The sequence below is a fragment of the Myzus persicae genome, unplaced genomic scaffold (assembly GCF_001856785.1).
Source record: "Myzus persicae strain clone G006 unplaced genomic scaffold, MPER_G0061.0, whole genome shotgun sequence".
Classification (NCBI taxonomy): Eukaryota; Metazoa; Arthropoda; class Insecta; order Hemiptera; family Aphididae; genus Myzus; species Myzus persicae.
Genome location: NW_019101044.1, coordinates 3754 through 18212, shown reverse-complemented (window position 1 = coordinate 18212; position 14459 = coordinate 3754). Strand labels below are relative to the sequence as shown.

At 32.3% G+C, this 14459-nt stretch overlaps 2 protein-coding genes across 2 annotated transcripts; one reads left to right on the top strand and one right to left on the bottom strand.

Moving 5' to 3' along the window:
- Positions 1-1696: 1696 nt before the first annotated feature.
- Positions 1697-4084, top strand: LOC111027497 (putative nuclease HARBI1). The gene is made up of 2 exons (XM_022305887.1): positions 1697-1918; positions 3386-4084. Exons 1-2 carry the CDS (start codon positions 1697-1699, stop codon positions 4082-4084), a joined length of 921 nt encoding a protein of 306 aa, XP_022161579.1.
- Positions 4085-11198: 7114 nt separating this feature from the next.
- LOC111027495 (zinc finger MYM-type protein 1-like) lies at positions 11199-13442 on the bottom strand. The gene is made up of 4 exons (XM_022305886.1): positions 13377-13442; positions 12513-13313; positions 11669-12443; positions 11199-11578 (listed from the first exon to the last, which is right to left on the bottom strand). The coding sequence occupies exons 1-4, from the start codon at positions 13440-13442 to the stop codon at positions 11199-11201; spliced, it is 2022 nt and encodes a 673-aa protein (XP_022161578.1).
- Between the last annotated feature and the right edge of the window lie 1017 nt (positions 13443-14459).

Here is a 14459-nt window from a genome sequence, read left to right as displayed (position 1 = left end):
CTTGAAAATAACACTTTAAATATTCCTGACCCAATGCTTTTTCCTGGAAACTACGATGAAAGTTATCCATTCGTAATAGTTGCGGATGAAGCTTTTGGGTTATCAAAAAACATTTTACGGCCGTATGCTCGAAATAATTTAAACTATAAAAAAAAAATTTTTAACTATCGTTTATCGCGTGCAAGGAGAAATATTGAATGTAGTTTTGGAATATTATCTAATAAGTTTCGTATTTTTCATAAGCCAATGAATGTGAATGTTGAGTTGGCCGTATGTATAGTAAAAGCATGCTGTATCCTGCATAATTTTATACGCGTTAGAGATGGATTTAATTTTGAAAACACTCTTAGCATTGAAGGTTTAGAAAATGTAAACGAGGTTAATATACGAAATAATAATGTGACTAGAAGTGGTAATACAATAAGAGACAAGTTTGCCAATTATTTTATAAGTGATGCTGGAAAATTAGAATGGCAAGATAAATGTATTTAATAAAATCTGATGAAGTTTTAAAAAAGAATTTGAATTATAGTATAACAGTTAAAAAGATAAACACATTGAGGTTCTAAGTTTACGAGTACAATAATAAATAATTTTTTTTTAATGAGACCTATACCTACATTTAAGTTTATTTTTAAATATATTTAATTACTTACCTATTTTTTTTTTAATAGCTTCCTGTTCATTTCTTTGATATTTTGTTTTATGAATTTACTTGGGTTAATGTATGATATAATTACGCGTGTATAGGTATTGTGTCATATTGTTTTTTACTCAATTAAATAATTTGTATAATAAATGTTTAAATACTTAAATATATTGTACTAAGTATGGAACAAATACTTAAATAATTTTTGTTTTACTTACCCGCTTTTTTTTTGATCAGCTTTAGACATAGTGTCATATGCTAACACTATTTTTTTTGTCACCTCCTCCCAAGCTTTAATTTTCAAATCACGATCTTTGTATTCCTCGACTGCGTGGTTCCAAAGATTAGGGTGATTTTGTACCTCAATAATTATCAGTTCAGTGTCCATTGTATTCATAGTGAATATAATAGCAATTTATTTTTACTGTATTAAAAGGTCTAAAAAGTCTTAAAAGTCTTAAAAGTCTAAAAAGAAAAAGAGAAGAACTGCACTGCTGGAGACTATAAACAAGTTATATGAAAACCATTTTTCAAAATTTGATCAGCGCGCGTATGATACGCGTCTATGTGAAACCTGTCATTACATGTTAAGGAGCGTCCACATAGTATGCAAACATTGAAACATGAAATACAGCTCACGCACTTGAATCATATGTTATGTTTGCAAACCTTACATACTACACACGCGTTCATCGTACACATAGTGTTTGATGTTTTTGATTTTACTGTTGTCCATGAATGACAAAATAAGGTGGTGAACTCGTAGTTCAGTTTTGGCTTTAATGCAGAGTTGTTGTGCTTTTTAGTTTTTCCAAAATGATCGATACTGACGATGAAGTTATTATTGCTAGTGCCGCGTACATTGTTATGAGTAGTATTGTTAAAAAAAAACAAAATCAAAAATTAAAAAAAAAACGCCGGTTTTGGGTCAGTGATATTTTTAAAAACCGCGTACGTTATAGTGGGACAGATTTATTAAATGATTTAAAAATGAACGAAGCTATTCATTTTTCAAATTTCTGTCGAATGAACAATAGTGATTTTGAAATGCTACTTAAATTGATTGGACCCAAGATCGCAAAAAGTGATTCGCATTTTAGAAAAGCTATACCTGCAAATGAAAGACTCCTCGTAACTTTAAGATACTTAGCCAGTGGTGATTCATTTCACAGTCTTGCTTACTTGTTTAAATTTTCGAAACAAGTTATTTCAAATATTATACCACAAGTTTGTGAAGCTCTCATTGAAGTATTGAGTGAATGTATAAAGGTAAAGTATATGAATACATTACACATTATATTATACAATATTAGTAGTGTATATATTATAGTATTAATACATTAGGTTTAATAAATGTTTGAATAACTATTTGTATTGATAACATTTTATTAACAAGTTTTAAAAAATTATTGTCATATTACAAATTAAACAAATAAAGAATTTTCAGGTTTTAGTAAACAATTAAAAAAAATGTTAGATACCTATCGCGTTTCTAGCTTTTAGTAAGATAAAACAAATTAGATACTTTCAATTAAAAAAACAAAACAAGCTTAAATTATAAAACAAAAAAAAATAGCTTTTCTAGCTTTAACTGCTTTAGTTTAGTTAACAAACTCTTTTGTGTGTAATACATCTTGTACATATTTTTGTGTTGGTCTGTTTGTAGGAGGTCATGGAAATCAGTTTTATTTTATATAGGATTTGTATTTGGTCCAAGATGATCTACTGAGTTATACATTGTTGACTCGGATAATAGAGGTGTAGTAGATAATAATGGTTCTGAAGTATAAGAACCTGGAGATGGCTGAGAAATATAAAAACTTGGAGATGACTGAGAAATTGATGAACTTGAAGATGAGTGAACAGAGTTTTGGAAAGTTGATATCCATGACGGAAAGTTCAAATTAGATTGTCGCTGATGAAATGATCGATAATTTCCTAATTCTGCTTCATATATTATATCGTTTATTGCTTTTTTGACGTAAATGCATGAGTCCGAGTCCATCTGCCTTAATTTCTCTGCGATATATTGACCAAATGTTTCAAATTGATCTTTTGTTTGTTTATTTTTTGAAAAATACTGCAGTGTATTCCAAGCTGCGTCCAATTTATGGTCATCCAATGAAGATTTCTTTTTTTTTAAATAGTTTTTTGGGAGATGCAAATACCTTGCGTTTAGGCCCTTTACTTGGGCTTACTTCATTTTGCACAATTTCAGTTGTTTCCACGTTAATCACATTTTCAATACCTCCTTGGGAACTTTTGCCAGGGTTATTCACGTTAGTGTTTTCATATAGTAGGTCTTCAGATGAGTCATCTGCAGCTGACTAAAAATTAAAATACATTTATAATATTTTAGAACTTGTTTATTTTAAATCGGTGGTATATTTTATAATTAAAATAAAATAAATATAAAAATTTATAATATTTAACAAATTCTAAACATTTCATATACATACAAATTTTATTATTTTATTTATACCAATAAATAATTTAACAAAAAAAATTGTAACATTTTTTATGTGCTAATGTAATTTTGTATAAGTACATTGTACTTTTCGAATTCTTTTTATATACCTATTTAATATTTTATACAATAAAATAAAACATTTTTAAATTTAATTGATAAAAATATTAATATAAAATTGTAGATTATTATTTGTTAATCTGTCATACGTGAAATAGTAATTATGTTGTTATCTGCATGATTTAAAATATTGCATGTATACTGTTTAGATGCCCCAGACTCCTGAGAAGTGGTTAAATGTATCAAAACGATTTTTTGATCAATGGAACTTTCCAAACTGCTTAGGATCAATGGATGGCAAACATATTGTAATTCAAGCTCCTATAGATTCTGGAACCGAGTTCTTTAATTATAAGTCCACTTTTAGTATAGTACTATTTGCATTAGTGGATGCAGACTACAACTTTTTGTTTGCTGATGTTGGGTGTCAGGGAAGGATCTCAGATGGAGGCGTGTTAAAGAATAGTATCCTATATGAAAAATTGGAAAACTGTGAACTTGGCATACCAAATCCCCAACCATTACCTGGAAGAAGTAGACCAGTACCCTACGTGTTTGTAGCGGATGGTGCATTTGGATTACACGATAATATAATGAAACCCTATCCTGGGGTTCAAGAAAAAGGTTCAGAAAAAAGGGTGTTCAACTATAGACTTTCCCGAGCTCGACGTGTTGTTGAAAATGTGTTTGGCATTTTGTCGGCGAAATTTAGAGTATTAAGAAAACCATTGCTCTTACAGCCTGATAAAGCCGAGAAAATAGTTTTAGCATGTTGCTATATGCATAACTTTTTAAGAAAAAAATCTACATCTACTAATATATACACACCAAATGGAGTATTTGACCTTGAACAAGGTGGGCAAATAATACCAGGAAATTGGAGAAGAGAAGGCCAGCCATCATCTTAACTACCACTACAAAGAGTGGGTCGAAAATCTTCACAAACCAGTCAATCAATTAGGGACGAATTCTCAAATTACTTTCACACAAATGGTCGAGTAGCTTGGCAGGATCAATTTTAAAACAATGATTAAAAAAAAAAAATGTTAATTTTTCTTATAATATTACAACTTAAATACTTTATTTATAGTAAATTAATTAATCTACCTAATTTTGTTCTAAATTAAATACTATGTATGCCAATAACTGACTGTAGTTGTTCAGCGACCATATGATCATATTTACCGTTGAATAGCATATGAATTATAATAAATTACAACTATCAAAATATATTGAAAAAATAAAAATAATAATAAAATAATATATTAGTATAATATAATATATATAATAAAAAAAATGAGCAGGTGAGTACTGCTTGCTGTATAATAAGGTAATAACTTACTACGATTCAGGGCCGGACTGGAAGGGTTTCGGCCCACTATTCTCTGTATGCAACCGGCCCATTTTACTATATTTAACGGCCCAACTTTAACTAAAAAAATATTACATTTTTCTCAATAGTATTTCTACCTTTACCAACGTTGTATAAGAATTAGGATTTAGGAACTTTTTCAGTGTTGTCGGTATCGATTACAAAGAAAATGTAAAATATATCAATACATAGGTATAAATCAGTAACACCAAGTTACAGTATGACAAATTCAATTTTATAATTATATATTTATGTAATTATGTGAACGATAATAATTTGGATAAAGTATGAGATGAGTTTTTAATTATGTCCAAAATATCTTCAAACTTTAAATCATTTAATATTTCTTTTTCTACGGACATTAATAAAAAAGCATCTAAGCGGTCATTAGATTATGAAGCGCGTAGACGATTTTTGATAATTTTTAATTTGCTAAATACTCGTTCACAATTAACCTGAGTTACCGATAAGGTTAGTACATATTCCATGGCGGCATATAAATTAGAATAAGTGGGCATATGTAAATAAAGCGAATGAAGCAAATTAAAAACACAAATCAAACAATTCTCTCGGGTATGTATACCTTTTTCATCACGGATAAAAGAGTGTTCACATTCAGATTCTTAAAAAAAAAAATCTTCATATAAATATCTTAACACGAATAAAAACATATAAAAATATATTTTATAGTTGAATTTGGTTAAAATATGATATAGTTAATAAACAATTAATTTTTTTTTTAGTTACCTGTAACAGATAGATGAGTATCATCACAATCCAAAGAAAAATCTTCATAATCCATATTGTAATATTCCAGTCTACTCAATGACGGCAACACATAATGAGCATATAATAGTTTAATAAATTCAACAAATAACACAATGAGTTACAAGTTATAACATCACATGGTTTATTTTACAAGAGTCAACACTCAAACCCGTCTGCTTACAGCAGTCACAACAAAAACGAATGTGTTCACTAAAAACATTAAAACATAACCTATAAACTAAAACCGTCTTGTGGTTCACAGTGCAACCACATACACTACAGATCCTTCCCACTAAGCAAGGAAACATACACATCAATCAATACAAAATTTATCTAAATCCTAATCCTAAGTACATAAGAATTCTAATAAATAAAAAAAAACAAGTATCATCATAACAAAATACAATAAAGCTTAAAAGTTCCTAATACATTAATAAATAACAATGTAATATGATATAGAATACTGCACGTTACAAATTTAACCGATTAGGAGTTTTTTTAACCCTCTCACTCCTCCATAACTTAGGAACGTCCTGTTGTTCACTCTCAAGGCTATCTTCAACCACACTTTCTCTACTAACTCCCTCCTTAACAGGGAACCCAGGCAATTGATCTTTAGGACCCAAAACCGAGCTTGTTGAAGCCCTAGTACAAGAATTTGTTTCCACCTCATTAGTATCCAATAACTGATTAATATGTCTTTTGCACACCTCACCTTCAGCCAATTGTACCAAATAAGTTACAGGGGATAATATTTGAATAATAGTACCTCTTATCCACTTAGCCCCACTAGCATAGTTCCGGCACATCACATTATCACTGATTTCAAACCTTTTAACTCTACCCCCTTTATAAACTCTCTTAGCTGCCAGCATACTGTTATTATAATTATATTTGGCTCTTGGCACCAATCTATCAAAAGATGTAAACAACCTCCTACCAATATGTAACTCAGCTGGCGTTACACCTGTAGCACAGTGCTTGGTACTATTATAAGATAACATAAATCTGGCAATCTCTGTTTCTAAATCTGACTTCATACCACTTTTCTTCAAAAAGTTTTTAAAAGTTCTGACCAAATTTTCAGCAGCCCCATTAGACGCAGGATTGTATGGAGGTGTTTTCACATGGAACACCCCATTTTTAGCTAAAAACTCTTCCATAACTTCTGACACTAAAGACGGGCCATTGTCTGTTACTAGCTTTGCAGGTATGCCCCATAAGGAAAAATACTCCCGTAAAATCTTAATAGTTGATTCTGTAGTTATATTATTCATCAACCTAACATGAGCCCATTTAGAATGAGCATCAATAATTACCACAAACATCTTGCTATTAATAGGTCCTAAAAAATCCAAATGGATCCGCTGAGCTGGTCCATCCGGCCAAGGCCAATTATGTAATATTGACTTTGGTGGATTATCACTATATTCCACACACCCACTACACTCTTTAGTGATCATATCAATTTCTTTGTCAATATTTGGCCACCACATATATGACCTCGCTATCGCTTTCATTTTAACTGTACCTAAATGAGAACTATGCAATTCCATCAGTAAAACCTCCCGAAACTTAAATGGAATAACCAACCTATGTCCCCATAGTAACATACCTTGCTCAATAGCAAGTTCATTCCTCCTATTAAAATAAGGCTTAATATCCTCCGATAGTTCTTTACTGGAATTAGGCCATTTTCCCGACATCACCAACAAAAAAACTTTTTTTAATACCTTGTCCCTCTGAATTTCCTCACAGATATCTAAATCAGCAATCCCCTTCACATTAGTCGTTATTAAATTAATAAAAAAATTACTACAAAATACATGATTGATCATATCAACCCCCTCAAGTGGTAATCGGGATAAAGCATCCGCATTGCCATTGTCCTCACCCTTCACAAATTCAATAGTGTAAGTATAACCCGCAAGGAAAACTGCATACCTCTGCAGTCTATGGGCCGCCATGACGGGAATCCCTTTTTTTTCTCCAAAAATTGATATTAAAGGTTTATGGTCCGTTTTAAGAATGAAAGGTCTGCCATATAAGTACTGATGAAAATATTTGACACCATAAACTAAAGCCAAAGCTTCTTTATCCAACTGTGAATACCCCTGTTCACTTTTACTAAGAGTCCTCGAAGCAAATGCAATAGGCTTTTCCTCCTTATTAGGAAACCTATGTGACAACACTGCCCCAATACCGTTAGGACTCGCATCACAAGCTAAAATTAATTCCAAGTTTGTATCATAATGTGTAAGTACTGTTTTAGACAACAATTGATTCTTTATATTAATAAAAGCTTTATTTTCCTCTATACCCCAACAGAACTTGACATTAGCCTTCAATAAGGAATACAAAGGACTAGCCAAAGAACACAAATTTTTAAAAAATCTGCCATAATAATTTACTAGACCTAAAAATGCTTTTAATTCATGCACATTTTCAGGAGTTTTCACCTTAGCAATGGCTTTAACTCTTTCTTCAGGAATATGCAAACCATCTTTATCAACACAATGTCCTAAAAAGGTGACACTCTCTTGCAACAATTTACACTTACTAGCCTTAACTGTTAAACCAGCTGATTCAAACCTTTCTAACACTTTCAAAAGTCTCTCAGTGACTTCCTTGTCATCTTTACCCGCTATAACTACATCATCGTAAAAACAACCAACTCCTTCTAACCCAATTAAAATATTTTCCATTTCTCTTTGAAGTAATCCTGGTGCAGATGCGACACCATATGGCACCCTTTTAAACAAAAATAAACCTCTATGCGTAGTAATCGTAGTTATTTTCTGACTCTCTGCACTCAAAGGCAGTTGTTGATAAGCCTGACAAAGGTCTAAAGTACAAAATCTAGTCGCCCCCTTAAACATACTTAATAATTCATTCACCCGCGGTATTGGGTACCTATCCACAACCAAGCTTTTATTAACAGTAACCTTATAATCTCCACATAGCCTGATACTCCCATCTACTTTCACTACTGGTACAATCGGAGTGGCCCAATCTGAAGACTCCACTGTGTTACGGGGCATCCGAATGGACAATCCGTATCGTGAAATAAAAGTACGATGGTTTATAGCGGTAATCAAATATATCTATTGCTATAGAAAATATATATATTATATCGACAATATTGTGGATCAGTAAAGCGTCGATTTGCGCCGACCGGACTTATTTAAGTGAGTCGGCGCAATCGGTGGTGCTTGGGTGGTGGTCGGGCAACAGCCGGACCCTACTTTACAATGAGATGGGTTTAATAATATAATATGTATATTATACAACAATCAATATTGGGCTGAGGAGCCGGCCGTCGTCGGTACAGACTTAAATAAAGCGGTACCCCGACGACGAACCTGACCCGGGTCGGACAGCTTAATTAAGCGCCGAAGTTGGTGTCGTGTTGGCCCTGAAAAGGGCCGTTTAGTGTTATAGAGCCGGGAGTTGTTGAGGCGTCCGGCGGTACTATAGGCCTGGATTGGTAAACGGCGATCGGTGATTGGTTGATATCGTTGCTACAGGAATCGGTGTCACCACGGGTCTTAAGTTGTTTAAACAGCAGCCGCGTGGATCCTGGTATTGACGGCGTTGTTGTTCGCCTATGAACTCGCACCGGTCTCACACCGTGGAACGATAACCGGCGATGTTTGACGGTCGAACGATGCTTGCGACCGTGGAGTGGCGTATCGTCGATGGCCGGTGGTCGAACGGCGCTTCAGCCGTGGAACGACGTTGTTGTTGGTAGTCGTTGGTCGAACGATGCTTGCAGCCGTAGAGCGGCGTATCGTCTGGTGATCGGCGGTTGGTCTTCTGGTCCGTGTCTTCTTTCTGTTGGAACTTTTCTAGTAGTTGTTGACAGATTGAAGGCTTGAAGTGGACTGACTAGATTGTCGAGAGTGTCCGGTATTTATACCCTTTTCGACAATCTAGTCCATCGTTGATTGGTCCGCGTACTATGTTTTAGACGAATGAAAATCACACCATTGAACGGACATTCCTATCTATTATGTGTGATTTTTACTCGTCATATCGTGTCTTTTTCCCAATCGTCTTTACTTGGTGGTCTTGAAAAAAACCTTTTTCTGTGTCACGGTTGTTTGTTCCGTAACAACTGGCTCTAATAAACCATCTGCTATCATTCTATCCAGTTCCAAACTAACTTTATCCTTTAATGAAAATGGAATAATTCTGGGTCTACAAAAAATTGGTTTTGAATCCGGCTTCAGTACCAACTCAAAAGTTTTATTTTTATAACATCCCAAAGAATTAGTAAAGACCGATGGAAACCTATCAACCATGCTCTCAACACTCAAGGTATTTAAACCTAATTCCTTTGGGAATACCTTAAAGACAGTAATCCAATCTCTCCCCATAATTGGTGGACCCCCTTCGTTCACCACGTACAAATCCAATGTCTTATACAACCCCTTATAACCAATAACTACAGACAAAATTCCCAATGGATTAATAATATTGCCATTATATGCTTTTAATTTTAAATTAGTTTTAATTAATTTGTCCAAACCACTAATTTTAAATTGTTTAACACTATCCACAGATATAACAGATATCCCCGATCCAGTATCAATTTGAAATAAAATATTTTTACCATCAACTACCAACTCCACACAATAAGGTTTAATAAAATTAACCTGTAACGGTGCTAAATTATATAAAGATTCCATCATACCAGCTTCATCCTGTTCCAAGTTATTTACATTCAAAGAGTCATTTTTGCACACTTTTTTTAAATGCCCTTTCTTATTACAATTTTTACAACTTAAATCTTTAAACTTACATTTAGGCTTTACATGACCAGCTGCTCCACAACAATAACAAACCAACTCCGACCGCTTCTGCTGCAGGCCGGTAGACATTGCTTTCCGCTGTGTTCTACTGCCGACCAAAGGCTCACTCTTTGATTCTTGGTACAGTACTTCCACTTGACTTTGATTTTGCAGCTGGTTAACATCATTGGTTGCTGCTTCCATTGCAACACTCAGTTCCACACATCTTTTAAAATTCAAGGACTCCTCCGAGAGTAACCGCTTCTGAATATTTTGATCCTTGATACCCCAAATTAACTGGTCTCTTAAAGCATCCTCCAAATGTGTGCCAAACGCACAAAATTCTGACATTTTCTTCAACACAGCAACGAATTGAATAATCGTTTCATTTCCCTGTCTCCGTTCTTTAAATTTAAAACGTTCAGTGACTACATTCGGCTTAGGGTTCATGCATTCAGATAACAATTTTTTTTAATTATCATAAGATTTATCCAATGGTTTAACAGGTAAACACAAATCCCGTAATAAAGAATACCCTTCATTACCAATCAGGGTTAAAAATAATAGTTTTTTTTTATGTGTATTTACTTCATTAAGCTGAACATACAACTCGAAACGTTCAACCCAGCCATTGAAATCGTCTTCTTTTAATTTCAATTCATTGACATGACCGACCAAGCCACTGACACCCTTATTAGTCATTGTAACCCGTTTTTAGAAGTCGCACGGCCGAAATAGCATGACTAAAAAAAAAACAACTAAATTTGCACGCACGTTTCGCTACTTCGTCGCCAATTGTAATATTCCAGTCTACTCAATGACGGCAACACATAATGAGCATATAATAGTTTAATAAATTCAACAAATAACACAATGAGTTACAAGTTATAACATCACATGGTTTATTTTACAAGAGTCAACACTCAAACCCGTCTGCTTACAGCAGTCACAACAAAAACGAATGTGTTCACTAAAAACATTAAAACATAACCTATAAACTAAAACCGTCTTGTGGTTCACAGTGCAACCACATACACTACACATATCAGTTACAATTAAATTATCATCATCATTATTTGTGTTTTCGTCTTAGATATCAACAGTTTTTTTATATAATGGTTTAGAAATTTTATCATAAATTCCAGCAAAGTGTTCAAGTTCGTCAATTAATTTTGAGTGATCAACAGATGATAATAGTGATAACTTTTGTAATGCTGATTTAGGAATTAATTTATTTCTTATATCATTATAATGTTTTGGCAATAAATATTGCATATCTGCAACCAAACTTTTATTGTTAGTAAATCTTTCAGTTAGGCTCGTTCGCAATTGGTCGATGATACATTGAAAAACTTCTACTCGAAATTTATGTTTTGGATCTGTTGGTGCTTCATCGTCATAAACTTCATCAAACATAAGTTTTTTTATTCTTCTTCTGGTTTTAGGAAAATCATTCTCAATAAATATCTCTTTATTTAATGCAATTTTGTGAAGGGAATTATTCATTTTTAAAACTAAATCTTTTGATGATTTAAGAACATTCTCAAATTTTAAGTTACTTATGTCAGAAATACACTTATCCACCATTAAAAAAGCATTCAATATATCCAAATTCTTTGATTGTAGGTATGTTGAAGTAGGGCCAATACTTTTGAAAATTGGAAGAAATAAATGAGCTGTTACTATAATATTAAATTGACACAACTTTTCTTTTAATGAATTGGCTTCGGAAATAGATTTTGGGTCAAAAGTTTTTGATGTTGCCACAAAATCCAATGCATTTATCACTATAGGATATAAACAGTCATTTCCGTCAAACATCCATAGTAATGCCTTTTCGCGGGACCACCAACGAGTTTCACCTATTTTCTGTAATTTTTTCAGTTTGTTTTGACCGGTTGTAAGTTTTTCTTGAATTTCTTTCCACACACCCATCTTTTTGTATGAATCAGAAAAAAAAGTTGCCAATCTATTTAATAAACCAAATAAATTTTTAGCTGCCAAATTTTCGCATGTGTCACAAACACATAAGTTTAAAATATGTGCATAACACCAAATGTACACACTATTTTGATTTTCTTGTTTTATAAAAGCACGCAATCCATTGAACTCGCCCTGCATGTTAGCAGCTCCATCAAAAGATGATCCAATAATATTTTTAAAATTAATGTCGTTTTGAGAGAAACATTCTTTGAGTAATTCATACAGTCCTTTTCCTGATGATGTTTTTACTTGTACTACACTAAATAGCCGTTCTTTTATTTGAGAGTTAGAAACATAGCGTAAACAAATAGCTGCCTGATCAATGGTACCTATGTCTTGAGTACTATCTACCTGTAAGTATATGATTATAAAAATTATGTTAATTTACCTAGTTTGAATTAAATAATTAAATTGGTTTACCTGTATACTAAACTGACGATCACCCAATTCATTCTTTATTGTTTTTCTCATGGTTAATAGTATGGCATCTATTACTTTGTTAACTGTAGTTTTAGATAATAAAGTTATTAACGCACCTCTACCTTTTGAATTTAATTCCACATGTTGTTTTCGCTGTTTACTGCGTTGAATAGCAGCAGTCAAATATTTATTTAACACCATATCACGTTTTGCGGTAAACTTTAAAAGTTCCAAAAAGTTTCCATGGTTAAAATTTGAATTTTCTATATCACATAATGTTTCCGATGATCCTCGATATGATAGATTTTGTTTCCCAATAAATTTTATTATATCAAATACTTGTTCCAAAATATGAATGCGTTCCATCACTTGCTCTTTTCTATGGTTCATCATATCTCTGCTCACAACAAAGTCTATACTATTTTCATTACTTGCTGAAAAGTATGCTTCTACAGCTAATGAATGTCCTTTACTAATTTCATGGGACTCAATAGCAGCATATATATTTTTAAAATTAGTGCAACCATTGCAAAAATTACTTGTACTGTTTGATATACTAAATGCTATACATATTGTGCAATAAATGGCTTTTACATCATAGTTAATACACTCAACTGTAATCCACTTTCTCGGGACACTTTTTCCATTACTATCAATTCTATTATAAACTCTATGCAAAACCCACGGTACATTGGTTAATCGTGGAGGTTGATTAGGGTTGATTTTTTCAATAAACTGGAGTTTTTGTAAAATGTTAGAACTAGCATCAAGTTTAAATTGATTAGTTATACTACAGACGTCCTACAAAAAAAAATATTATTTATATACCTAATGCAAATAATACAATTGGCTATAACTACTTACATCGGATGATGGACAATTATTTGTTTCTTTATCATCAGGTTCTACAGTGGATGTACTGGCACACATGGGATCCTTTAAAGATAAATTCAATACTCAAAGGATAAATTAAATATAAATTATTTCTAATAAGAAACATAAGTGTTTTCTATTCTATAGTCTACAATACATATTGAAATAAAAATATATAGTGTTTTCTATTCTATAGTCTACAACACATATTGAAATAAAAATATATAGTTTTTTCTATTCTATAGTCTACAGCACATGTTGAAATAAAAATATATAGTTTTTTTTAAACATTTGTAAAATATTTTATTTACATTGTATATATTTAATTATGGTANAAAAAACCAGGGCATTGGAAACGTGAATGCCGGATTTTCTTAAAAGAACAAAAAGAAAAAAATAAGAGCGAATCAAACTCAGGAAATGCGTTGGTTGGAGTACAATCAAAGGACATCGAAATCAGTGAGTCAGAAAAATGGTATGTGGATTCAGGTGCAAGTGATCACATGACCAGTCGAAAAGAATGGTTCACTAACTATGAATTATTTGAAACTCAATTACCAGTACGTATTGGTGATGGTAAATATATTATGGCTATTGGTAAAGGTAATATAAATGGACGGACGTTGTGAAAAACGTGTCAAGTCAAAAATGCTGATTTTTCAGGAGAAGAAAAAAACGTTTCTTTTCTCCATTTTTTGTTTTTAATTTGTTAGAATAGTAATATATGTCTCATAGACATATTTATTATTAGATTTCCATTCAACTTTAAATCTTAAATTATTATAAGACCTTTTTAAGTGACTTGACATTAATGACACAAACAATATCTGACTTGACACCTTTTGCACATATTACTTGACATTAATAAAACCCCTCTGATTTGGTTTTATAGAAGTCTGTGCTATTATACTATGTTAAGTTTTAAGTTAGTAGGTACTAACTTTTTACATATAAGTATTTCTTTTACTATATTCAATTTGGTGTAAACATGCTCTATGAAATGTAGGATAAATTGATCATACATACTTTTTTTTAAACTAGGTGCTTACTTAGTTTATTAACAACTTTGAAAAA

Coding starts and splice junctions, on each gene's coding strand:
- LOC111027497 (XM_022305887.1), top strand. CDS start 1,697: ATGCTACTTAAATTGATTGGACCCAAGATCGCAAAAAGTGATTCGCAT. Junction 1,919..3,385: donor TATTGAGTGAATGTATAAAG/GTAAAGTATATG, acceptor TATACTGTTTAG/ATGCCCCAGACTCCTGAGAA.
- LOC111027495 (XM_022305886.1), bottom strand. CDS start 13,442: ATGTGTGCCAGTACATCCACTGTAGAACCTGATGATAAAGAAACAAAT. Junction 13,314..13,376: donor ATAATTGTCCATCATCCGAT/GTAAGTAGTTAT, acceptor TTTTTTTTGTAG/GACGTCTGTAGTATAACTAA. Junction 11,579..11,668: donor TAAGTGTATTTCTGACATAA/GTAACTTAAAAT, acceptor CATTAAATAAAG/AGATATTTATTGAGAATGAT.